The following is a 25,563-nucleotide window of genomic DNA, read 5'->3' on the forward strand; positions in this document are numbered from 1 at the left end:
CTCAACAAAATACTAGCAAACAGAATCTGACAGCACAATAAAAGGATCATACACAATGATCAAGTGGGATTTATCCCAGGAATGCAAGGATTCTTCAATATATGCAAATCGATGTGATACACCATATTAACAAATTGAAGGATAAAAACCCTATAATCATCTCAATAGATGGAGAAAAAGCTTTCAACAAAATTCAACACCCATTTATGATAAAAACCCTCCAGAAAGTAAGCATAGAGGGAACTTACCTCAACATAATAAAGGCCATATATGACAAACCCTCAGCTAACACTGTTCTCAATGGTGAAAAACTGAAACCATTTCCTCTAAGATCAGGAACAAGACAAGGTTGTCCACTCTTACCACTATTATTCAACACAGCTTTGGAAGTTTTAGCCACAGCAATCAGAAAAGAAAAAGAAATAAAAGGAATCCAAATCGAAAAAGAAGTAGTAAACTGTCACTGTTTGCAAAGGACATGATACTATACATAGAGAATCCTAAAGATGCTACCAGAAACTACTAGAACTAATCAATGAATTTGGTAAAGTAGCAGAATACAAAATTAATGCACAGAAATCTCTAGCATTCCTATACACTAATGATGAAAAATCTGAAAGAGAAATTAAGGAAACACTCCCATTTACCACTGCAACAAAAAGAATAAAATACCTAGGAATAAACTTACCTAAGAAGACAAAAGACCTATATGCAGAAAACTATAAGACACTGATGAAAGAAATTAAAGACAAGACAAACAGATGGAGAGATATACCATGTTTTTGGATTGGAAGAATCAACATTGTGAAAATGACTCTACTACCCAAAGCAATCTACAGATTCAATGCAATCCCTATCAAGCTACCACTGGCATTTTTCACAGACTAGAACAAAAAACTGCACAATTTGTATGGAAACAGAAAAGACCCCGAATAGCCAAAGCAATCTTGAGAAAGAAAAATGGAGCTGGAGGAATCAGGCTCCCTGACTTCAGAATATACTACAAAGCTACAGTAATCAAGACAGTATGGTACTGGCACAAAAACAGAAATATAGGTCAATGGAACAGGATAGAAAGCCCAGAGAAAAACCCACGCACATACGGTCACCTTATTTTTGATAAAGGAGGCAAGAACATACAGTGGAGAAAAGACAGCCTCTTCAGTAAGTGCTGTTGGGGAAACTGTACAGCCTCATGTAAAAGAATGAAATTAGAACACTCCCTAACACCATACACAAAAATAAACTCAAAATGGATTAAAGACCTAAATGTAAGGCCAGACACTATCAAACTCTTAGAGGAAAACATAGGCAGAACACTCTATGACATAAATCACAACAGGATCCTTTTTGACCAACCTCCTAGAGAAATGGAAATAAAAACAAAAATAAACAAATGGGATCTAATGAACCTTAAAAGCTTTTGCACAACAAAGGAAACCATAAACAAGACCAAAAGACAACCCTCAGAATGGGAGAAAATATTTGCAAATGAAGCAACTGACAAAGGATTAAACTCCAAAATTTACAAGCAGCTCATGCAGCTCCATATCAAAAAAACAAAATACCCAATCCAAAAATGGGCAGAAGACCTAAATAGACATTTCTCCAAAGAAGATATACAGATCGCCAACAAACACATGAAAGGATGCTCAACATCACTAACCATTAGAGAAATGCAAATCAAAACTACAATGAGATATCATCTCACACCGGTCAGAATGGCTATCATCAAAAAATCTAGAAACAATAAATGCTGGAGAGGGTGTGGAGAAAAGGGAACCCTCCTGCACTGTTAGTGGGAATGTAAATTGATACAGATACAGCCACTATGGAGAACAGTATGGAGGTTCCTTAAAAAACTAAAAATAGAACTACCATATGTCCCAGCAATCCCACTACTAGGCACATACCCTGAGAAAACCATAATTCAGAAAGAGTCAAGTACCACAATATTCATTGCAGCTCTATTTACAATAGCCAGGATGTGGAAGCTACCTAAGTGTCCATCGACAGATGAATGGATAAAGATGTGGCACATATATACAATGGAATATTACTCAGCCATAAAAAGAAACGAAATTGAGTTATTTGTAGTGAGGTGGATGGACCTAGAGACTGTCATATAGAGTGAAGTATGTCAGAAAGAGAAAAACAAATACCATATGCTAACACATATATATGGAATCAAAAAAAAATGGTTCTAAAGAACCTAGGGGCAGGCCAGAAATAAAGACACAGATGTAGAGAATGGACCTGATGACACAGGGAGGGGGAAGGGTAAGCTGGGGTGAAGTGAGAGAGTGGCATGGACATATATACACTACCAAATGTAAAAGAGATAGCTAGTGGGAAGCAGCCGCATAGCACAGGGAGATCAGCTTGGTGCTTTGTGACCACCTAGAGGGGTGGGATAGGGAGGGTGGGAGGGAGACGCAAGAGGGAGGAGATATGGGGATATATGTATATGTGTAACTAATTCACTTTGTTATAAAGCAGAAACTAACACACCATTGTAAAGCAATTATACTCCAATAAAGATGTTAAAAAAAAAGAAATTGCTTTAGCATATTATGCTAAATCCATTAAAAATAGTCATTAAATGTTTCATTAATTAAAGAATGTTGTTGACAATGGAAATGTATAATAAAATATTGGCTGAAAAAAAGCATCACTGAACAAAAATGCAGAGTTTTGGCTTCATATTCTAGATGGGTAGTTTTTAAAGGTTGAGCTAATAGTGATGGCTTTAAATTATCCTTAGTTAATATCATGGCATTAAATATATGTGTGTATATATATTTGGAAAGGGGCTACAGGACTTGGGTATAATTTATATTTTAAATATTATTGGCAATGTTATTTCGGTCTACATTTTTTATAGAAAATTTAAAAAAAATTGCTGTTTACCTCAAAATGTGGCTAATGAAGAAGAGGAAAGGTTTCAGAAACACTCAGCATATATTACAGGATAATTCTAGACTAGCTTTGCTCAGGAAAAAAGGTAGTTTTAGCTACACTAAGACTAAATGAGATCTACTTGATTTAAAGGGCATCATGATGTAATCTGAATTTTTTGTAAAAACAAGAGTTTTTTCTAATTTAAAATGAATGTTTAAAATTGGATTGACAATCAAGTGGCTCCTGCCTTAAAAAAAAAAAGAAAAAGAAAACAAAAGAAAAGAAAAATCCATTTAAACAAAGAAGTTAGCAGTGTTAATGTCTTACTGCCAAAGGGCTCCATAAGCAAGTTATTGACAAGACTACCTCTCCTTAAAACAGTGAATCTCTAAATAAATGCTTATAACTAATAACTAGACAAATGAAGGGACAAAGAAATGAAAAGTCAGAATGTATAGTAAAACAAACCCATCTAAAACAGCACCGCTAGAACTATAAAATAAGTCACTGTATAAAGAAATCAATGTACAAAAAACTATTTTGACAAAGATTATAAACCTCTAACAGACATAAAGGCATTTTCCACTTTATGTAACAGGTTTCGAGAAGGTTCGAAGGAAAGAGAAGTACACTCAGTGGCAACTTACACTAAAATTTCAGTGATTAGTTCTAAAGAGGCAATTCACCTATCTGTAAGGATATTTTAAACAGTTCCTCAGACAGCTCTGCCACTGGAATAAACCATCTCCTGGGCATCTTTGTAAAGGGAATAGCACTTGCCAGGTTTATAGGGCAGTCTCAAAATGACACTGTTCTATGTATGCTCCCTTTGCCCCACACTGGTGAAACTGTCATGACCCACAGGGGTGAGTATGTTAGGTAAAGCAGAATGATAAGGAGGATGGTTCCTAACTCTTGGCCAATTTACGATATCATCATTTATACCACAGAAACCCTCGAGGGCAGTGGCTCTCAAAGTGTAGTGCCTGGACTGGACCAGCAGCAGCAGCGTGATCACCGGGAAACTTGTTAGAAATGCAAATTCTTGGGCCTCACCCTAGACCTACTGAATCACTGTAAAGATGCGGCCCAGCAGTCTGTGTTTTAGCAAGTCCACCACGTGATTCTGATGCAGGCTGAAGTTAAGAACCATTGCTGTAAGTAAATATTTTCATTTCCTTCATAACATTTATTAAATACATAGAGTAGTTATCAAAGTATTCCTATAAACTGCACAAAAGCAAGCAAGATTTACCCACTAGAAACAACCTTATGATTAGGGGTAGCATTCCGTTTGAAATATTTATATATTTCACATACAAAAGCGAATAAAGTAATAAATAATCATGTATCCACCACTCAGCTTAAGAAAACAAATTTCACAAATATCAAGTACCCAACGTATCCTTTTCAAGATCTTGTATTTTTACTATATATTCCATTATCTAGGCATATATACGTATGAATTTTTAAGTTACATATTTTTAAAAATTTACATCATCTTCATATTACTTATGTTCTTATTTTAACTTGCTATTTTCCTTAACATTTCTGTCTGAGGTTTATCCTCATTGATATGTATAGTACCTTTTCACCACTATATGGAATTCCACTGCATGATTATGCCACAATTTTCAATAATGTGATTAATGGCTGCTGAAGTTACTTTAATTTCCTTTTCACTGTAAGAAATGATAGTGCTATGAAACTTCACATAGCCTTCTTCACATGTGTAAAATTTCTCTGTGGTATACACTTAAGAATGGAATGTCTCGGGATATCTGCACTTTTCAAAGACGCAGAATACTGCCAGGTTGCTGTCCCAAGTGATTGTCCAGTCTACATTTACTACAGCAGTGCAAAGATTTCCAAGTGCTCTACACCATTTCTAACACTTGGTATTGGCAGACCTGATTCTGATCAATCTGACGGGTATGGAATAAAGCTGTACTGCGGTTTTAATTTTTACTTCTGTCATTTAGGTTTCCTCTTCTTTGCATGTCTATTACTATTCTTTTTTTCTCTTATAGATATAGTATTTCTTTATATATTGTGCACACCACATTCTTTTGCTGGTAACATTATCTTCTTTAGGTCTGTGGCTTCATTTTTTGTTTTCATGCTTTCTTTAGAAGCACAGTTTTATAAATGTTAACTAAAAAATAATTGGTTTCTTCTTCATAATTCAACTTTTTGTGTCTCATTTAAAAACTTCTTCCCTAGTCCAAGATCATAAAATTATTCTCTATTTTCTTCTAAAAGCTTACAAATTTTGCCTTTCATGTTTATGTCTTTAATCTATCTGGAAATGTTTTGTTGTTTGGTTTATAAGGATGTGTTATATATATTTTTCACATAAATTATCAATTATCCCAGCTCATCTTTTCAATGTCACCTCTGTCATGTATTAAATTTCCTATATGAGTGGCTCTATTTCTACTCAGTTGAATTGTCTGTCTCTACTTCAATACCACAATGTCTTAATCACTATAGTTTTATGCTAATAAGCCTTTATATCTGGCAAAGCAATCCCACTCCCACCCCTTATTATTCCTGAGGATAGCCTAGGCTATTCTTAACCACGTGCTTGTCAAGTTTTAAAAAACACAAAACAGAAAGGGCCCAGTGACAGCACTGAGTCCCCCACCTCTAACAAAGCAGCTCCACAATCGACACAGTCAATGGGCTTTTGCTTAAGCTTTCTTTTGAAGAAAGAGGTTCCTATAAAAATAAGTTGGCAAACACTGTCTCCCTACAACCTTTAAGGGTTGAAGAAACTGAGTTTCTGAGAAGTTAAATAACTTGATTGGTCCGAAATCCATAATAAGGAAGTAGCAGTGCTAGCATTTAAACCTAGGACTGATTCCAAATCCCACATTCTGGTTACTAGGACACACACAAAACCGAAAGAGAAGTCTAAGTTTAGCACCAGTAAAATAATAGTGAGAAATATAGTAGGGAATTAGAATTTTTAAAAAATTAAATAAGGACTGACATTACTTAAAACAACAGGGAGTAAATGGGAACTATCTTAGGAAAAGGACAGAAATAGGCTAAGATAATTCACAAAGAGGTTCTTCACTGTCAGCCAACAGCACAGTATTTCTGTAACTCTCAAATTATACAAACTGTAATATTCTACTTCAGTAAAGATATTTTAAAGATTTATGATTTTTATTAATGTGAATAATGAAACCTGGAATAAACAAGTTTTTGAAAGCTTACACAAAACTAAAATACTGTCATTTGAAAGATGTAACAAATTTACCTGCATCAAATGTTGTGCACCCTCTCTCAAATCATCTGCATGTACTGGAGCATAAAAAGCCTTCGTTTTGTTTTTAATAAGCCATCGCTGATATTTGGCTTGATCAATGGACATCTCTTTCATAGCTTGTCTTCGAGGGCCCTTTAAGGTAAAAATATTAATAATGTCTTTAACTGAAAGGTAATCTATTCCCCCTTTATAAAAATCCTCCTGTTATCTTGGTTTAAACAAGGTGTCTAAACATGGCGGTGGGAGGAGAAGGGAAGTATAATGATAGCGTTTCATTTTCCTGTCAGTGAATTCTTTCCAATAAAGATTATGAAAAAACAGTGTTGATGGAACAAAGACACAGAGGGTGCCAGTAGAAGGAAGAAGAGGAGAGGAATAAACACAGACTTGGAAAAATAAATGTTTTGATACTATTAAATGAAAGAAATTATAAATTATTGAAAATGGAGAAGAGATTACACAGAGAAAAATAAGAGCCTTCTGTTTTTCTATGGAAAGTTTCCCATCTTATTTTTTGTTTGTCTCAAATGTCTGAGTTGTTAATTCTCAGAAACCTAGAAGTATCATTACAAGTCAAAGTGAGCTATATAAATACGTTTTTTCTTTGTACTTGTTAAACGATGAAATGACACAAAGGCTTTTTTAACTTGCCATTCTATTTTGATCCTTGTAAGCAACACATAAAATGTGTTACACGTTTTACCTAAAATGTATTTTTAAAAAATCTAAAAATAAGATTAAAAGTACACCCTAATTATACATGAATAAGACAAGGAAAAGTACAATTTATCTTTCCTGGTAGAAGAATTTCCCCTTTGTAATTTCTTATGCTCAAGACCCCAACCTGAATTGATCTAAGATAAACTGTGAAACTCCACAGGTCCTGAGTGGAGTCAGTGTCTCAGTGTGTTCTTCCACTACCCCCCCCCACATGCACACACATGCACACTCACACGCACGTGCATGCACACTCACTTTGCTACTATACAAGTAGAAGATCAACTCTAGCAGGGGCTGGGACGTAGGGCATATAACACACATTTCTAGCACCAAAATAAAATGAACAGTAGAGCCTGGGAGATAAGTTAATCTGGCAAATACTCCAATTTCTTATGCAGAAAAGGTGATCCATCATCTAGTAATTGTTTTCAATAGCCAGGATGCCAAAAACAAAAAACTACTTTTGGATGACCGTTTACCCCTATTTTAAATAATTTCCTTGCTCATGAATAAAACTAAAATGAATGAGCAATTAAAGTGTTTGAATTTGGAAATTCAGCATTCACTCTACTCTTCTTACATATCAGATACTAGATATCTACCATGATTTGTCCACCTCCTCCAGCCTCTTTTTTTTCCTGGTAAGTATATGTTCCCAGTATTCTCAGGACTTTATGAGATTTATCAGCAAGCAAAAACACATACTGAATTCCATTTAGGTTCCTTAGTTATTGGGAAGTAATTTTTCTTAGCAAAGCAATATAGTTGATAAGACCTACTCAAATTATTTCAAATCTAGAAAGCTCCACAAATTACATACACAGAGTGAAAAATGTTTTAATATAGAAAACAAAACTAGCACTTACCACATGTACATGACCACAGATCATCAAACCAACATTTTTTGTGAAATCATGAACAAGATGAAGTAAAGCTGGGCGTGAGTTTGGAGCACCTGTCATAACGAGACACTGTGGCCTAATTTAAGATTAAAAAGAAAGAGAAGTTTAGGGTTTTGATAACATGGACATGATTTTAAGTCACTTCTCTAAGAATATATTATTACACTAGCCACTCCTTTATGCAACTGTCCTCAAGACAGGCCACAAGATTCTCACAGAAGATGACATAACTAGGGTTCCTTGGTACATGAGAAATGCAGAAAAACAAAACCTTCTTTGAACAACCATCATACCAAATGTCCTAAATTAATAGGTAATATTATACATCAAGATTCTGGGAGGCACTACAGAAAGAAATGACCATACTGGTTAAAAACATGTAACAACTTTTCATCTTATAAAGGTAATAAATATTCCAGTTCTTTCACAGAGTCCACAAAACTTCCTGAGAGCATGGCCTTGCCTTCATGTAAAAAACAGGTCACTTTCCTTCTTAGCTTGATCACATCATACTTACTTCTACTTTGTAATATCAGCCCTCCCTAATCTAGTTTAATTTTAATGACATCATATGAGTAAAACCACCTGTGGTGAAGAAAAGGTTTCTATTTGAACTAAAAGTTTTAATACTAATTAATTATGATGAAAGCCAAAATTGAATTCAGTTGCCTTTGCAAACACAAGACAGTGGCAAGACTTTCATGGGTTTTTTTTTTTTTTTTTTTTTTTGCGGTACGCGGGCCTCTCACTGTTGTGGCCTCTCCCGTCGTGAAGCACAGGCTCCAGATGCACAGGCTCAGCGGCCATGGCTCAAGGGCCCAGATGCTCCGCGGCATGTGGGATCTTCCCGGACCGGGGCACGAACCCACGTCCCCTGCATCGGCAGGCGGACTCTCAACCACTGCGCCACCAGGGAAGCCCTTTCATGTATTTTTAACTCTTGATTTTTGTTGACGAGAAATAAAAATCAACCTTGTTTGAGGAAAAAAAATTCAGGTATCCATGTTATGAATTCAAACAGATTCAGAAAAAATTTTTTTAAAAAAAATTTTGATTATTTTTTTTTAAATTAAGTTTTATTGGAGTATAGTTGCTTCACAATGTTGTGTTAGCTTCTACTGCACAGCAAAATGAATCACAACAATGTGTATAATTAAAACAAACTTTAACAAAAAGCAAATAGACTAAAAATTCTGACTTACCTACTAAATTGTTAGGGTAGTTCCTAACTATACTTATAAAATAAGCAGGAAAACCTGAATAAAGACCTAAAAATGGTACTAACTCATTCAGAATTTTAGCAAGCTATGTGAAAAGCCAATTCTGCTTAGGGGAATTGCTTTGGGGCAATCAAATATGAAGTCCTCCTCTAAGGCCCAGACTGCTAGTAGTCCAGTCTCTCCACCTGAGCTTCAGCAGGCTACATGGCTCCCCAGCTAAACACTGCATTTCCTAGACTTCCTAGCAGCTAAAAGTGGCCCTATGACTGATTTCCAGCCCGTACGATGTCCCTAATTCCTTGTCCTGTCCTTTAAAAATGAAGCTGGCCACCCTCCATACTTTTTTCCCCTTTCCTGTAAGCTAGGCCGTGGTGGAGGGGGGGGTGATGTCTTTGACCACATGGACAGAAAAACACATCCTAGGGAATGGCAGACTGACAGATAAAAGGAATGTGGAACTTGAATAACCAAGTGCAGCCAATCTACTTACCAGCCATGAATATCCATCTACCTCTGGACTATCACATAACACTGATATCTATCTTGTTTAGCCACTTTAGTTTTTCAGCTTTTTGTTATGGTAGTTTAACCTATTACTAATATAACCTATTACTGAGGGAAATGAACTTGTAGTCCCTATCTTTACTATCAATAAATAGTAAACACACCACACAAAGGCATAATTTGGGTGTAATTTTATCATTCTAAAGAAAGGTATAGAACAAAATATATTAGGGATTATTTCTAGTAACAATGACAGAGTATGAACATCTGCCTTCATCTTTACTCCCTCCTTAAAAATCTCCATAGTATGATGGGATTTTTTAAGTCACCAAAAATATGGAGAACAGGATAGGACACAATAGCATTGAATTTTGAAAGCCAGAAAGCAGATGGTAGAAAAATAAAGGATTTGACAAATCAGGAAAAGGCTAAATTACAAATGAGCATAAGAGAAAACTATGAAGCCATCTGATTTTACACTTAAGAACCATCAAAATGCCTAGGACTTAGAGGCAATAGATGTCTTTGGAAATTGCAGGGGCAATATGTTAAAGAAACTAAAATAAGAAGGACTGATTTAAAGTTTGCATAAGAAGCACCTAGATGAACCCAAATCATTTCCATCACTATGATGGGCAACTGTCCCTGTCCCTCTCCAATCCTGTTAGGCTAGGGCTTATTTGCTAGAGAGACCTCTGGTCTGGGAGCATAAGCATATGTCCCAGATCTCTGGTCTGAGGGCATAAGCAGCTACTTTAAGTAGGGGAGTTAGGAGAACATTTACTATATGCTGAACCCTGAGATCTCTGAGCTGCCTTCCCACTTGGCTCTCAGAACTCTGGTAGCCAGAACTTTATCAACAAGCAGAAGATTAAAAGATTCTTTTCTGAGAAATCTAATCAGATCAAAATAGAAAATCTTTAAGATGACTTAAATTTCTTAAAGAACCAGCAAAGCCACACTAATCTACATCAAGGGCTTCACTGACAAGCCCAGGCCACCAATGCAGAACTTCCCTGGCCCAGGATCACAGATACTTCAGACAATGCTAAATCTAAGAACCCAAATTAAAGAGGCAGGAAATAGTGAGAAAGACTATTTCTCACTATTCAAGGAAATAGAAACTATGAAGCGAAGAAAACAAAATCTTTTGGTAAATTTGATGAACGCTGAGATACTGATAAATAGAAATTTAAACAGGAAAAAAAATTTATTGCCTACACAGAAAACAAAAAGCCTGTACAGGAAAAAAAAGCAATCATAATTTACTACATGGCTGGGCTCTTGAATCATGCTTAAAATGTCAGAATATAAATATCAAGTCTAATATAATCAAAATAATGACATAAAAAATACCCTGGGACGGTGGGGTAAAGGGAAGGGTGCACATGTGTGGTGGGCATACATGAGATGAAAGAAATCAGCAGATAACGCCTGAAGTTAAAACTCAAACAATACAACAAGACAAACCCTCTTTTTGGGAATATGAAGTAAATATTACACGATTCAGTTAAAAGTGGTTGCCTGTGGCATGAGAGAAACAGGGATTTGAGAAGTGGGGCAATTGCTAATTTTCATGACAAACCTAAGTTTTTCCTCTTTAAACTATGTTCATGTATAATTCTGATAAAAATTTTAAAACACTTTAGAATAAAATTTTTTTTAAATTTCCCCATTACTGTAATAAGCCAAAGCAACAGTTTTTTATTAATGGCAAATTAACTCTGACTCTTGGTCATACTCTCAGTTCTGGAATACAACTTTTTACATAAAGGAATGATTTCTATTTTCTGCCATATTTGGCATCGACTAGTCAAAATGTTCAAAATGTACTGCATTTAAAGTTTTCCTCCCAGGGCTCTCATTTCTTTTTCTTTTTCCAGTTTCTCTCTACTCCTAAGCTGAAGATCTGTGGTCTCTGGAAAACTTTCATTCTAGAAGAAAGTTGCGGGCAGGGCGGGGGGAAGAACCCAAAGAGTTAACAAAAAGATATACAAAGATGTTTCTTCCTGGGGGAAATTTGGTAGAGCACTTCTTTTCTGGCACGTATCCACTCTGGAAGTTTTCTTTAAAAAAGAGTTTGCCTTTTGATTTACTGAAACAAGGAATTTATTTCTGTGATTACTGTGCAGAAGCCAGTGAGAAGTGATTACTCATGACTGTGGAAAGTCACCTGTTCAGAACCAGGCTTACATGAACAGTATGAGAATGGCTGTCTAATGATCTATTGTCTAAAAATGACAAGCCTACTTATAGCTTGGTATAAGTAATAATCTACAATTTCTAAGAATCTATATAAATAAACAATACTCCTGGATTTACAACAGTGCTTTAGTAACTGAATCTCATCAATTATTAGAAGCATGTTAAATTAAGGAATAGTTTTTAAAATGATAACTGATAAACTATTATAAGATAAAAAATAAAGTAATTTATTGAAGAAAGTAAGAAATACTCTTCACTCTAAGGCATTGATTCTTTATCACTAAAACTGGTTTCCAGTACCACAATGAGAATGAAGCCACTAACATGAAAATATTTACTGCCTTAGTAAAATTGCAAAAAGGGGATTTTTATGAATTTCATCCTCAGTAGTTATATAACTACTGAGGCCACAGAGGGGGAAAAAAAGTTTACTTTATGATACCTACTATTTAAAAGTTTTCAAATGAGAGACCTCCAAAACTTTCACCACATTTTTGCAGGGTAGATGATAATTTATCTCTTTGTAAAATTTTGATAACAAGAAGCCTCAATCTTGTTTTTGAATAAACTGCTCAAATCAAACCAAAACAAGAAATAATACCCTATGCTTTTAGAGAAATTTCCATGAAATATCAGCATATGAAAATGTTACTGAACAATAAAGGAAGAACTGATTGCCACCTAAGACAAAATGTTTCTGTTACCTTATGACTTACCTGAAGTTTTTCACATGGTCTTCCACTCCAGAAAGACGTATCGAATGCTGCAGTGCATTCAGGTAAGTCAGGGCTTGTGTGGAGGATCCCCAGTTCACATCTGTGGGAAGACAGTATTCATGCAGCAGCTAATACCGGTTGTAACAAGTCATCAATAACAAGTACTTTCACATTTAAAAAGTCAATTGCTAAAATAAACTATTGTACTCAGGACTTTCAATAGTTCAAGTTCATGGCATGAAATTAAGACAATGCCAATCTGAATTACATTTAAAAAAAAAGTACAACTTAGAAAAGACTGGGATGATAGGGCTGCAGACATGCTGTGTATGCAACTCAAAATGAGCCTCTTACAAATAAAGAAAACATTAAAAAATTACTGCTTATATAGCCAAAGGTCTAAAAGGAAAGAGGCAGATCTATGATTGTTATAAAGTACTATTTATAGTACTGAACAGTTTAAGTTATTTGAACAGGCAAATTTTACCTCTTACTGAATAAACAAACAGTCTGGACACAAATGATGATTTTAGACATTTGTTACTTTAGAGACTTAATAAGCATATTAGAGAAATAATTGTTTCTGAGATGATTAAAACAGTATCTTCTTTGTCCATTTCATTTCTAAAGCCACCATTCTAATCCAAAACTTCATTCTCTCATACTTGGATTACAAAATGTAATTACCTGGTTTTTTGTAGGTAACATAAATGTAAAGTCCAAGAACTATCACATATGTTAGCAGTGCAGCCCACCAGTTAATGACAAACATCACTATGCAACAAAGAATTGCTCCAAGTAGTGATATCCACATGTTGTAGTATTTGAAGGCAGGGCGCCATCCTAACAATAACAAACAAAATAGATAAATAAAAGTCACTTGGATACCTCATCTGCTTTAGACAGTGGTACATACGTATGCACAAAATAAATTTCTCTGCGGCTGCTACACTAAAAGGTCTTTAAATGTGAACTATAAGGCTAATTATAACAGTGAAGTCATAGACCATTACTGATCACAACATCATGATTCCTGACAGCCATGAAGTGGGCACATCTATTTATGTCCACATTACCCTATCTTACTAGTTTCTGTATTCAAAAAATTCCCTACCAAAAAAGTATAAATCGGCCTACCCCAGTGAATGCTAAAAACTAGAGAAGATTAAAACATTAGGTTTCAAATTGAGTCCTTAATAGTGCGGTTTTATTTTCTGTGTTTTAGCAGGAGACACATCTATATCCTAATGAATGTATAAAACAATTCAAACTGTTCTTCAGAATCATTAAAAAAGTAATCTACTTGCTAGAAAAACTGTGAGTTGACTATAGAATCATACCTTCCCATTTGGGGAAGTATTTATGAATTAATAAGCTCACTCGAAAAACTGTTGAAGACCGTGTTTTAAAATTTTCATTCATAGGTAATTCCAGAGCCCAAAATACTATTTTTAAATCATTTCAATAAAACTTATATTCTTTTCTAAAATTAAACTTTTAAATTTTGAGATAACTGCAGATTCACACAAAGTTGTAAGAAATAATACACAGAGATTCCGGACACCCTTTACCTAGTTACTCCCAATGATAACATCTTGCAAAATGACATCACGATATCACAACTAAAATATTAATACAGTCAAGATAAGGAAAAGTCCAACACAAGGATCCCTTGTGTTGCCCTTTTATAGCCACACCCGTACCCACCTCTAAAATTTATATTCTTAAAGTAAAAACTGAAGCTAAGGTGTTTGTGTCCTAAGTTCCCATACTTTATCTTTCCTTTTCTGAGAAACTTTTAGACCCTTAGAAGGAACAGTGCTTTTGTTCCTTATTTCCTTCTCTGATGTCCAACTGCTATCATGGTTTATAACAAAACCCATAAAAAATGTATATGGAGTAATTTTTCAGTTGATAAAGACCCCTTATATTAGAACTCCACAGAACTCATTGTGTTAAAAATATTCCTGGATAGGTTAACTATATCATAATAATGTTCTTGGAACTGAAATAGCAATCAGCTGAATAAAATAATAAAAGCAGAAAAAAGCAAAGTAATTCTTTCACAGTGTCAGAATTTAAAATTAATGCTATTTTAAATTCTTTGAAGACAAGAAACAGGCATTATTTACCAATAAACTTCATGATAAAGAGATCTTTGAAGACTCAGTTTGACTCAACTATAAAGGCAGAGTGAAGCACTCGTGAGCTAATTCTCCACATGCCATCTTTTAAAATGTGTTAAAGTTTTGTTTTCTTGGGCTTCCCTAGTGGCGCAGTGGTTAAGAATCCGCCTGCCAATGCAGGGGACACGGTTTCGAGCCCTGGTCCAGGAAGATCTCATATGCTGTGGAGCAACTAAGCCTGTGCGCCACCACTACTGAGCCTGCGCTCTAGAGCAAGCGAGCTACAACTACTGAGCCCACGTGCTACAACTGCTGAAGCCTGCGTGCCTAGAGCCCATGCTCCGGAACAAGAGAAGCCACTGCAATGAGAAGCTCATGTACCCCAATGAAGAGTAGGCCCTGCTCGCTGCAACTAGAGAAAGCAACAAAGACCCAACACAGCCAAAAATAAATAAATAAAATAAATAAATTTATATATAAAAAAAGTTTCATTTTCTCTAAAATTAGACATTACCACATTTACAGAACTTTTAAAAAAACGTAAAGTCACCTGGAGATTTTGCAAGTGATGCATGAAATACTGAAAAATTGATCAACGCATATGATGCAAGGAAGAAGTTAGAGATAATTGGAGCAATAACATTCAGTTCAGCTGCAAAAGAAACATGAAGCATATTTAACTGACATATTAGACCTTTTTTTAACTCTTCAAAACTATGAATTATTTCAAACCTGTAGATAACAGCATAATGAATACTCCTACATCCACAAACCAGATTTAATGGATTTTGCCATATATACTTTATATACTTTAATTTTCAGAAATCATACCTTATGTACACAGAAGCCCCCTTTATACCTCAACTCATCAAAGTTGGAATATTCTTTCCAATGACATTTCGTTTTACTACACACATATATGGTCCATAAGCATTGTGTAGCACTCTTCTGGGTGTTTTAAAAGTTACGTAAATTATATCATACTATATTATCAGTCTGTAATTTGTTATTTTTACATTTATTATATTTGAGATTCATCCATATTAATATATGAAAACCAAGTTTATTCATTTTTTTACTGCTGAATATTATTCTGCAGTTTCACTCTTCTGTTGATAGGTACTCAGGTTGCTTCCATTTATCACTATTATAATTAATGACACTAAGAATATTCTTATATATGTGCGTTTCTATAGGGTAAAAACCCCTAAAAAGAACTGTTGGGTCACAGGACACTTAACCAAATACATTCTTAAATATCACATGAGAGTTAGTTTCCAGTAGTATAATCAGACTTTTAATAAAAGTCCAAAGTCTTCTTGAGCAGTGAAAGACCCATTAGCTTCCTTACGATCAGAGGCAACAGTACCAAAAAGTAGATCGGCGGAGGTTCTACCTTCATGAAAGACACTGGAATCCTTTTCCTTACGCTATTATCATATTTGTTTTAGGGACAAGAACCTAAGAGTTCCCTCTAGCCCTAATGGAGAATTAGTGATGGTAAGAATTTTAGCAAATATTTAACAAGCGCTATTATTTGCATTATTTTCTAAACACTCTTTCCTTTGATCAAAAAGAAACTAACTTAGTATTGCAGGCAAAGTAACACTTTGTTTATAATTTAACAATTCAGTGTTGACAGCTGATACTATAAATGCACCAAAATCTACATTAGCGTACATTTATAGACTAACCAATTAAGATGAATCCAAGTGCGATTAAGAATGTTAAGATGTAGCCACGAAGAGGTTCATTATTTTTCCCATAACCTTTAGCAAACATCTGGAAAGCTGGGTAGATGTTGTCCTTACATAAGGCCTAATGAAGAAATGTAAACATTAAAATGAAATATATCGAAATAAGACATACAGATCTGCTTACAGTTACAATAGGTTAATCAGGAATGGAACCCAAGTTTCTAATTCTTGGTCCTCTTTCTTTCCCCTCACGCTGCTTCACCTACAAACTGTAAAGGAGATTCAAACATTTCTAGCATCAGAAAGACAGGAGGTTTAGAATACACTGAAGTTTTTATCCATTTTATTCCACCCCAGGTTGAAATTCTTATATGAATAAAGAGCCAAAGGAGCAGGCATACACATAGAAGAAATGTGGAACCTTGAGAAGTATGACAGACGTGTGACCTATTTTAAGAAAACCAAGTCCAAATCCTAGACTCAAAACAAATGAAAATCCTAATTATAAAACATAATCACCTTTCTTAAAACAATACTGAAAATAATTTTAGTAAATATTCTACACCTCTACTGTACTAACTAGCTACAATAAAAAATTAAGAACAAACAAAAAGAACAAAGGAAATTAACAAAGCTGCAGAATCGATATCTCATTTGTTTTAGTAATAAAAAGTATTTTCTATCCAGTATCAGCCATTTATTTAATGCTCATTAAAGGGAAACAATGTCTATCATACTTATTATTATATCCTGAGTACCTAACATAATGCATAGCACGTATTAGACATTCAGATATTCATAAAATTAAACAAATGTTGGCATTATGCTAATAGGAATAAGATACTTTAATTCTTTTGATTTATGGTCTTGGACTATACTTTTTATCCTTGGTAAGACATTATGAAAATTTATGCTAACAGTATGTCCATAAAGCAAAAATTCATCACCACTTCCAGAAAGACAACTCAAAACTTACACCCTGAGAGTAGATATAGGCCAAGTGTTTATATATACACATCCACATTCATATGCATAAAATTAAATATGCTACTCTGGATATATGTGTTTGTATATGTCATATAAATATCAATACATGGGCTTGATAGAAGTAAACAAATAATTTAAAAATATTAAAAATCCCATATTTAAATATATTACCTTAACTGCCCCTTTAATAAAATTTGTAACATGAAAATACTTACCTGAAATATTTTGGGCGCACTCACAAGGGATGCTAATGCAGAAGAAAGAGTGGCTGAAAAGATACCTGCAGAAATTAGTGGTGCAAAGCCTGACACCATGCTCATTACCTTAAAAAAGTGACAAAAATGGAAAAATAAGTCTTACATAAAATTCAAAAAAGAACACAACACTTCATCTTTATTATTCCTATGAAGAACACTAATAGTAATTCTGGGAGAAATCTGATAAAAATAACAATAGTAAACAGTAATAATGGTTACGTGCGTACAAACTTCTGAAACTGATTTACCACCAGCCCTAAACGTAAAAAAACTTTTTATTTTGTAAAATGTCAAAGGCACACACAATGGCAGAAGAACATACTGAACTACAAAGTATCCATCGCTCAGTTTCAACAGGGCCAATCTTTTCATTATTGTGAATTAAACCCCAGATCTCATTTCATGCATAAATTTTTGTGTGTACCTCTAATGCGTAAAAACCTTTAAAAACTGTAACTACAGGGCTTCCCTGGTGGCGCAGTGGTTGAGAGTCCGCCTGCCAATGCAGGGGACACGGGTTTGTGCCCCGGTTCGGTAGGATCCCACATGCTGCGGAGCGGCTGGGCCCGTGAGCCATGGCTGCTGAGCCTGCGCGTCCGGAGCCTGTGCTCCGCAACGGGAGAGGCCACAGCAGTGAGAGGCCCGCATACCGCAAAAACAAAAAACAAACAAAAAAAAACTGTAACTACAAAGTCACTGTCACAGCTTATAAACTGGGTAATTCCTTAACAGCATCAAACACCCAATCACATTCAAAATCCCCAAATTATTCCTCTTTTCTTGCTTTTTAAAAGTTTGTTCAAATCAGGATCCACAAAAGGACTACATTTACATTTGGTTGATATGTCTCTTAAGTCTTTTTCAATCTACAGGCTCACCCTTTCCTTTACATTTTATGATTTTTATGTCATTTCTCCTAGAGAAACCCCACGCTCTGGATTTTGCCGACAATCTCCACTGCCTTGTTTAACTTGTTCCTCTCACCTCTATTTCTAGTCAACTGGTAGGTAGGTAGATCTAGACAAGTTGATCAGACTGAGGTACAAGTTTTCTGGCAAGAATATTCCAAGGTGGTTTGATATACTTCTGTCAGGAAGGTTGTTTCCTTTTTTTAATGTTAAGATAGTAGATTGGTATTGTGGTTATGTTTTTTGTTTGTCTTTAAAGAGTACTTATTAAAGCTAAAAGTAGAAATATCCAGCTGAAAGGATCTAACTCCAGGATTTGCCTCTAAATAATCTAGGAGGTGGGGAGTCATAAATAAAACAAAATTAGCCATGCGCTGATAACTGATGAACTTGGAAAATGTGTATGTTAGGTACATTATATTGCTTTCTCTATCTTTGTACATGTTCAAACATTTCCCTATGATGAAGTTTAAAAAAAAAGGATCACTAACTTAGACAATGAGAAGGCAATCAAATAAATCCAAACAGAGGAGCACAATACAAAATAAATTGCCTGGACTCTTCAAAATGTCAACATCCTGAAAGGTTAAAACAGGCAGGCTGGGAACTCCTCTAGATTAAAGAATTTTAAAGTAACTAAAGGCCATGTGTGACACCAGATTGAATCCTGGATCTGAGAAAAATTGATCTGGGACATTACTGGAAGAAGAGAGGAAGTATGAATATGGAATATATATTTAGACAACAGTATTTCATCAACACTGAATTACTTGGGTGGGAAAATTTACCGTGCTTGTACAGAATGTTTTAAATATTTCAATCTGATTGTCATGTGATGTCTATAATTTATTCTCATTATGTTTGAGGAGAAAAATACTATACATATATATATATATATATATATATATAAAGATAAGGCAAATGGGGCAAAATATAAACTACTAGTAAATACAAATGAAGGGTAGGTACACAGGTTTTCATTGCACTGTTCCTTGTGAACCTTTGAAATCTGTCAAAGTATTAAATTGATTCCTAAGAGTTGTTTAATGGATTCAGGTACTGTCAACTTGATCTATGCATTATAAATTTTACCAGTAGTGAATGATGATCAACATCTAGATTCATTACTTCATTAGTGGAGATTTACCTTTCATTTATATTGACCAAGAACATGCCAACTGAGACCAAGGAGATAAGGAAATCAGGTTTTAGGCTGTTTACTATACACTTGCCTATAATTTATTATTAAGTCTGATGTAAAACTAGCTCTGGGCACAATCCCTGGCCATAATACCTAAGTCTGGTTTCATGTATACATAAACCACCTTGTTTCACTTAAATGTCTCTCCCTGCATCTTTCAGAAGATTTAGGTTTAAACCTGAAGAACATATTTAAGAGTTTTAAGAAACATTAGCATTGACTTCTCTGAGAATCTCCGGGAGAAAAAACTCATTGAAAAGATGATTTTCTATTCAGCCTTTTAATACCAATTTAGTAGTTACATACACATGATACATTTTTCATAATCACTATTTTTACACAGTTATTATTTAATGCTAGATTATCTAGCATTGCCAAATCTGTCCTTAGGGAAGGAGATTATAAAGGATAGATAAGGTGGACCAAGATAAAAATAAGCAGACTTGATTTCTGTTATATATACTTCTCAGATAATACAAAATTCCATGTCTGTCTGTAATGCCTTCAAAGTTAAGTAAGTACAAAGGCAGGAGGTAAATGAAGAAAAAAGGGGAGAAAAAAGAATATGATACATTGATAGATTAAGCCAAAACTGACACCAGCAACATTACATATAACCATAACATTTCACCTTTCATGTTTTGAGGAAAAGATTCATTTTCTTTTCTTCCATCATCTCTGAATTAAGATAAATAATGCTCCATGCTTAGCATCTAGAAACTATGCTTCTATGATTTGCCAAGTTTCCTGCTTTCTAGTTATACATTTATCCAATAACCTTTGTGTTTCCCACCATTTTATGGTAAAATATGAGTAGCAAGTAAATGAAATGATTCAAATAATAGTAACATCAGTGTTATCAAAAATACATAGTGGAAACAAAGATGAAAAACAAAAGATGGTCTGGTCTTTAATAAGGGGGGGAAAAAAGACAAAAGTCTAATAAAAAGTAAAAAAAAAAAAAAGTGGCAAGTAAAACGAATGGTGAGATTTTGTGTGGGGAATGTGTGTGTGTGGGTCCAAAAAAATGTTCATGGAACTGGGTTTGAAGAGCAGACAGATTTGGACATATAAAAAGAAAAAGCCAGTGCATTCCAAGCAGAGTGAAGCAACAAATAAAGCAACAGAGTAGGGTAAGCGTGTGCATGTATACATATACAAACACGTAATGACTGGAGTTCAGTCTGGATAGAAGCAGTGGGACTTAAGTTTGGGTATGAAAGGCTCTGAAGGAGCAAAGAAGCTCACATTTTGTTTATTAAGCAGTGGTGAGTCAAAGGTTTCAGAGGACATTAAAATGTAGAAATATAAGAAACATAAAACTAAAGAAAATTAAACATTTAAGAAAAATAAAGTGACCCTATTATATATGCATATATTTATCAACTATATGCAAAACAGTATTATATAGTGTGCCTTTGTATAGATTTCATGATGGAGTCTCCACTTACATGCTCCTCAGTTACGTTCTATTCACCATTCTTCATTTTCATCAAGTGACAAGCAATTGATAATTTTACAGGATTTTCTTTCCATTCTGTATCGCTTTACAAAGTATTTTTTTTTTAATTTACTTAAATTGGAAAAGCAACTTTACGTACACCAAATTCTCACACTTTGCTTGAATGAGTCCATACTTAGACTTGATAAAGACAACACACTTCTGTATTTCAAGGCAACAACACAGAAATCTGATTGGCATTTTCAGTCACTGGGCAGAGACCAACATCTGTGCCTTTCATACACAGTATCAATGTCCGAATTGGCCTGAATAATTAGCTGGACATGAATACTTTCTTTCATTCCTACGATTTTGCCTAGTCTTATGACTAGAAAAAACAAACTTCTATTACATAATTGTGTTCAATATTTTTAACCACTGAAAGTGCAGTAAATTGCTTGAAACTATACAAAAGAAAATACAAATAATGGCATTAAATATTTAAGTTATAAAATTTTAATGTAAAATACATAGATTCTACATAAAATGTCTATATAATGTTCTACAATACATTAAATCCTCAACTATTCTGTTTATTATGTTTACACATTACTGGAGAAACACTAGGAAGCGAAATTTTTATTTTCCACTTTGAATTAGCAGTACCATCTATTCTATAAATTTACCACAGAATATTTTGTTTTAATCTCCTGAATTTACACCTTTATGTTCTTTTGTTTCTAGCATCCTGAGGCTTATCAAGCAACTCTCAAAATATCCTCCAAATTTTAGTGATTCCTTTTCCTCTTCTATCTAAAACCCATAAATTTTATAAAAATTTCATTTTGCTTTCAGTATCTTACAGAGGTAATAATAAAACTGATATTCTCCAAATACTTGAGCAGTAATACTAATCTTCACACAGTTCATACGTTTAATAGTTCACAAACTTTCAAGCATCCATTAATAATTTTATTAATCTGTTGTTCAATAGTGGTTTAACACAGCATCACTATATGATAGCCAGATCTAATGAAATAAAACTACTGATACTAATCAATACTTTTTTAAAAGGGCATTCATATATAAAGCAATTATGGAGAAACCTCAAATTGGAAAACTGAACTCATTTCAATTAGTATGGGTTTAAATTGCTCAAAATAAAAATGAAATACTTAGATGTAAGTCTAACAAAATATGTACAGGATTGATATTCTGAAAACTACATAATACTTATGAAAGAAGTTAAAGAAGATCTAAATAAATGGAGAAACGTAAGTGTTCATGGGTTGGAACACTCAACATAGTAAATCTATCAATCCTCCCCAAATTCATGTACAAGTTTAATGCACTTCCTATCAAAATTCCAACAAGACTTTTTTGTAGATAAGCATAGATTATTCTAAAATTTATTTGGAAAAGCAAAGGGACTAAAATAGCTAAAACAATTTTGAAAAAGAATAAAGTAGGAGGAATCAAGCTACCCGATTTTAAGACTTAAAACTATAGTAATCTATAGTAATCAAGAAAGTATGGCATTGGTGGAGGGACAGACACAAAGATCAATGGAACACAACAGAGAATCCAAAAATAGATCCAGCACATATGACCATGTGTGAGATGTTTTCTTGCTTTCTGAAACAGTATACTGTATATATGTACTATATATTATACCCTATGATAAAAGTGTTGCCCTCTGGGGCCCTTTTGCCTCTGAACAGGCTCAGATTTCATTCTTTCATATTTTTCTGTTTTCACAATTAGTTGCATACAGTCTTTATTGATATCTGGGTATAAAGTAACAACAATCCTCCCTTCTAAGTTTTTGCTATACTCTGAATGGTCACAGTTGATAGCAGTCTGACCTCTAGATGAACACAGAATGTCTGTATAATATAAATTTGATGCTCACCTGGAAGTTGTTCATTAGGCCATAGGAACAAGGATAGCTTTCACAAGATGAAAAGTCAAAGTTAAATTTGCAGGCTGCAGAAGTACAGTTTGTTAGCTCTGTTACAATAGTGTCATTAACATTCCCCGTAGCATCCCGAACAACACAAGAACCTGAAGCACAAGTGACAATGAGGACAAAAAATCAAACTAATGCTTACATTCATTTCAAAATTATATACAGCCATAAAGAAATTACAGTGCTGACTGTATATACTTGCTTATTATAGCATACATTGTATTTACAATTAAGAAAGGTTTACCTGGAACAGAATTTGGAAAGCATCATGGTCCTCAGTATTAAGAATTATTTGGAATAACGTACGATGTACAACTAACAGTAATGACCATTCCTTAGAGTTCATATATTCTTACTTTTGAAGCACTTTAACAATGCTTTCTCATCATATATGATGTAAAAATCACAGGCATTACAACAAAAACTAAACAATAAAACAAAAATTAAGTTTTGAAAGGAAGAGTTTTTTTAATGACTAGACAGTCTGTATACAGTTCTTCATACTTAAATTTCTTCTTTGGACTTTCAGAGCAGTGTTTGCAAAACCATCTCCTTAAAGGTACTCCTGAAACCACTGGAGGTTGAGGGCAGAACAGAGAGAGCCCTATCTAACCTTAAAGCAGCTATGCTTTTATAGTTCATATTTTGATGTTCTCCATCAGAATTGTCTGGGGAAAAAAGGTTCCACTGCTTGAGCTAGTTACACAATTACTAGTGTATAGGTGATCTTTACTGACTCCGCTACTGAATATCAGGGAGAAAGGGCTACTCCTGTTGCCCTAGTGTAAACAGAATGAAATGAGTACAAGGGCAAGCATTATTGGAGCGTCAGGTAAAAACAGAAATGTTTTCCTGCAATAACAAATTATTTCCCATGAAACATTATCAGTTATATCATTTTTTTAATTAAAAGTAAATTTTCTAGCTTATGTATAATGTATATAAACAGCAGTCCCCAATTTTTTTGGCACCAGGGACTGGGTTCGTGTCAGACAATTTTTCCATGGACGGGGTGGGGATGGTGGGGGGTGGGGTGGGGTGGTGGTGGATGGTTCAGGCAGTAATGCGTGCGATGGGGAGTGGAAGATGAAGCTTCGCTCATTCACATGCCACTCCCCTCCTGCTGAGCAGCCTGGTTCCTAATGGGCCGCGGACCAGTACCGGTCTGCAACCCGGGGGCTGGGGATCCCTGTATACAAGCATGCTAGAAACTTTTAGGGGAATACAAAAATATTTTGCTAATAAGCTTATAAATGTAATTCATTTTCTTTTTTCAAAATGAATTTCAGGAATTTCTGTATGCATTGCAATGATAAATGTAATCGAGTTACTTTTTCAAATGTTAACATAGCCCACCATGATAATATTATTAGCATTTCTAACTCTTGTTTAATAAAATTTCAAAATTACATTTATGCAAATTAGCAGCTCAGTTTGTAAAAACAGTTCTGTCATTACTTCCCAACACATGACTGAATATATGGCAAAAATAAAAATTTTCTTACTCAAATACATGGAAAATTTATATTCTGTAGTCAATGAATTTGGAGTTTGTAATTCTTCTGATTAGTACTAGACTAAGATTTATTCTTGTAGTATGCTTAAAATTTTTACTGTAAAACCTGAATTTTAGAATTTAGATATTAAAGACAATGCTTACATTTTAAAAACATGTTTTCTGGGTAAACTATGTACTTTCATGAATGTGTACTAAATTCAAGACAAGACAGTATCTACAGTCAATGTATGCAAATTATATGTAAAATCAGTAGTTACTAAATTTTTTTCTGTACTCTGTTTCAGTTAAGAACCTCCTATTACAAATAGCCTTTTAAAATTATTTATTTATTTGCTTATAAATAAATAAAACACCAAAACCCTCTTTGCCATGAAAACAGTTTTTTAAAGGAAGTGCCATTATCATATGGTTGGTAACAAAATCTCTGACCTTCGACTTCCTTATCTATAAAGATTTAGAGACTGGCTGATCACTTAAGTCCTTTCTTCAAGTTCTAAAATGTTATGATTCCATGAATGTATTAAAGTGGCTTAAAACCATTTTCATTAATTTAATAACACTTTTCATTCAATTCCTGTGCATTGAAATTAGGTTTTATGGTAAAAAATGCCAGGTATTTCTTAATAGCCTTGAAACAATCTTCATACAACAAGATTACATAAAAATATAAAATAACCATCATAAACAAAAATATTCCAAAATTTGTAACGCTCAGAAAGTAAAATGCATTTACTTCTACATATGAATTACATTTTCTGTAAATATATCTCAGTGAAATTTAAGAATCTGCAGATAAGATTTTACATAACTTTCTAGCTTACTAATTAATAGAAATCCTAAAGGAAAAACCTTAGAGCATTTAGTGACTTAGATAATGTCTACAGAATCACCACTAGTTTACTTAAGTATTTTTGAAAATACAAAACTTAGAATCTTTTTATTGAACTATTTCTTAATTTAAAAGTTAGAAATATAATGTCATGAAAATGAATCTTTATAGTATGTACATCATT

At 34.2% G+C, this 25,563-nt stretch overlaps 1 protein-coding gene and 1 long non-coding RNA gene across 5 annotated transcripts in view; one reads left to right on the forward strand and one right to left on the reverse strand.

The window, feature by feature from the left end:
* The window catches only part of LOC117196604 (uncharacterized), a 49,441-nt gene extending 34,353 nt beyond the window's left edge, over positions 1 to 15,088 (forward strand). For 2 of the 3 annotated variants that reach the window (XR_004476864.2, XR_007476217.1), the window contains exons 3-4: positions 3,852 to 4,058; positions 14,717 to 15,086. This is a non-coding gene — a long non-coding RNA (uncharacterized LOC117196604). Of the gene's footprint in view, positions 1 to 3,851; positions 4,059 to 14,716 lie in introns of all 3 variants that reach the window. The other variant, XR_007476218.1, reaches the window with a different exon arrangement.
* SLC12A2 (solute carrier family 12 member 2) overlaps positions 1 to 25,563 on the reverse strand; it is a 109,104-nt gene that overhangs the window by 25,323 nt on the left and 58,218 nt on the right. For both annotated transcript variants that reach the window (XM_004279866.3, XM_004279865.3), the window contains exons 10-17: positions 22,975 to 23,126; positions 17,471 to 17,578; positions 16,266 to 16,389; positions 15,122 to 15,223; positions 13,133 to 13,288; positions 12,446 to 12,545; positions 7,765 to 7,876; positions 6,170 to 6,310 (exon numbers count right to left, since the gene is read on the reverse strand). In XM_004279866.3, the coding sequence (XP_004279914.1) occupies positions 6,170 to 6,310; positions 7,765 to 7,876; positions 12,446 to 12,545; positions 13,133 to 13,288; positions 15,122 to 15,223; positions 16,266 to 16,389; positions 17,471 to 17,578; positions 22,975 to 23,126 (995 nt within the window). The remainder of the gene's footprint in view (positions 1 to 6,169; positions 6,311 to 7,764; positions 7,877 to 12,445; positions 12,546 to 13,132; positions 13,289 to 15,121; positions 15,224 to 16,265; positions 16,390 to 17,470; positions 17,579 to 22,974; positions 23,127 to 25,563) is intronic.

The sequence above is a fragment of the Orcinus orca genome, chromosome 3, assembly GCF_937001465.1.
Source record: "Orcinus orca chromosome 3, mOrcOrc1.1, whole genome shotgun sequence".
Lineage (NCBI taxonomy): Eukaryota > Metazoa > Chordata > Mammalia > Artiodactyla > Delphinidae > Orcinus > Orcinus orca.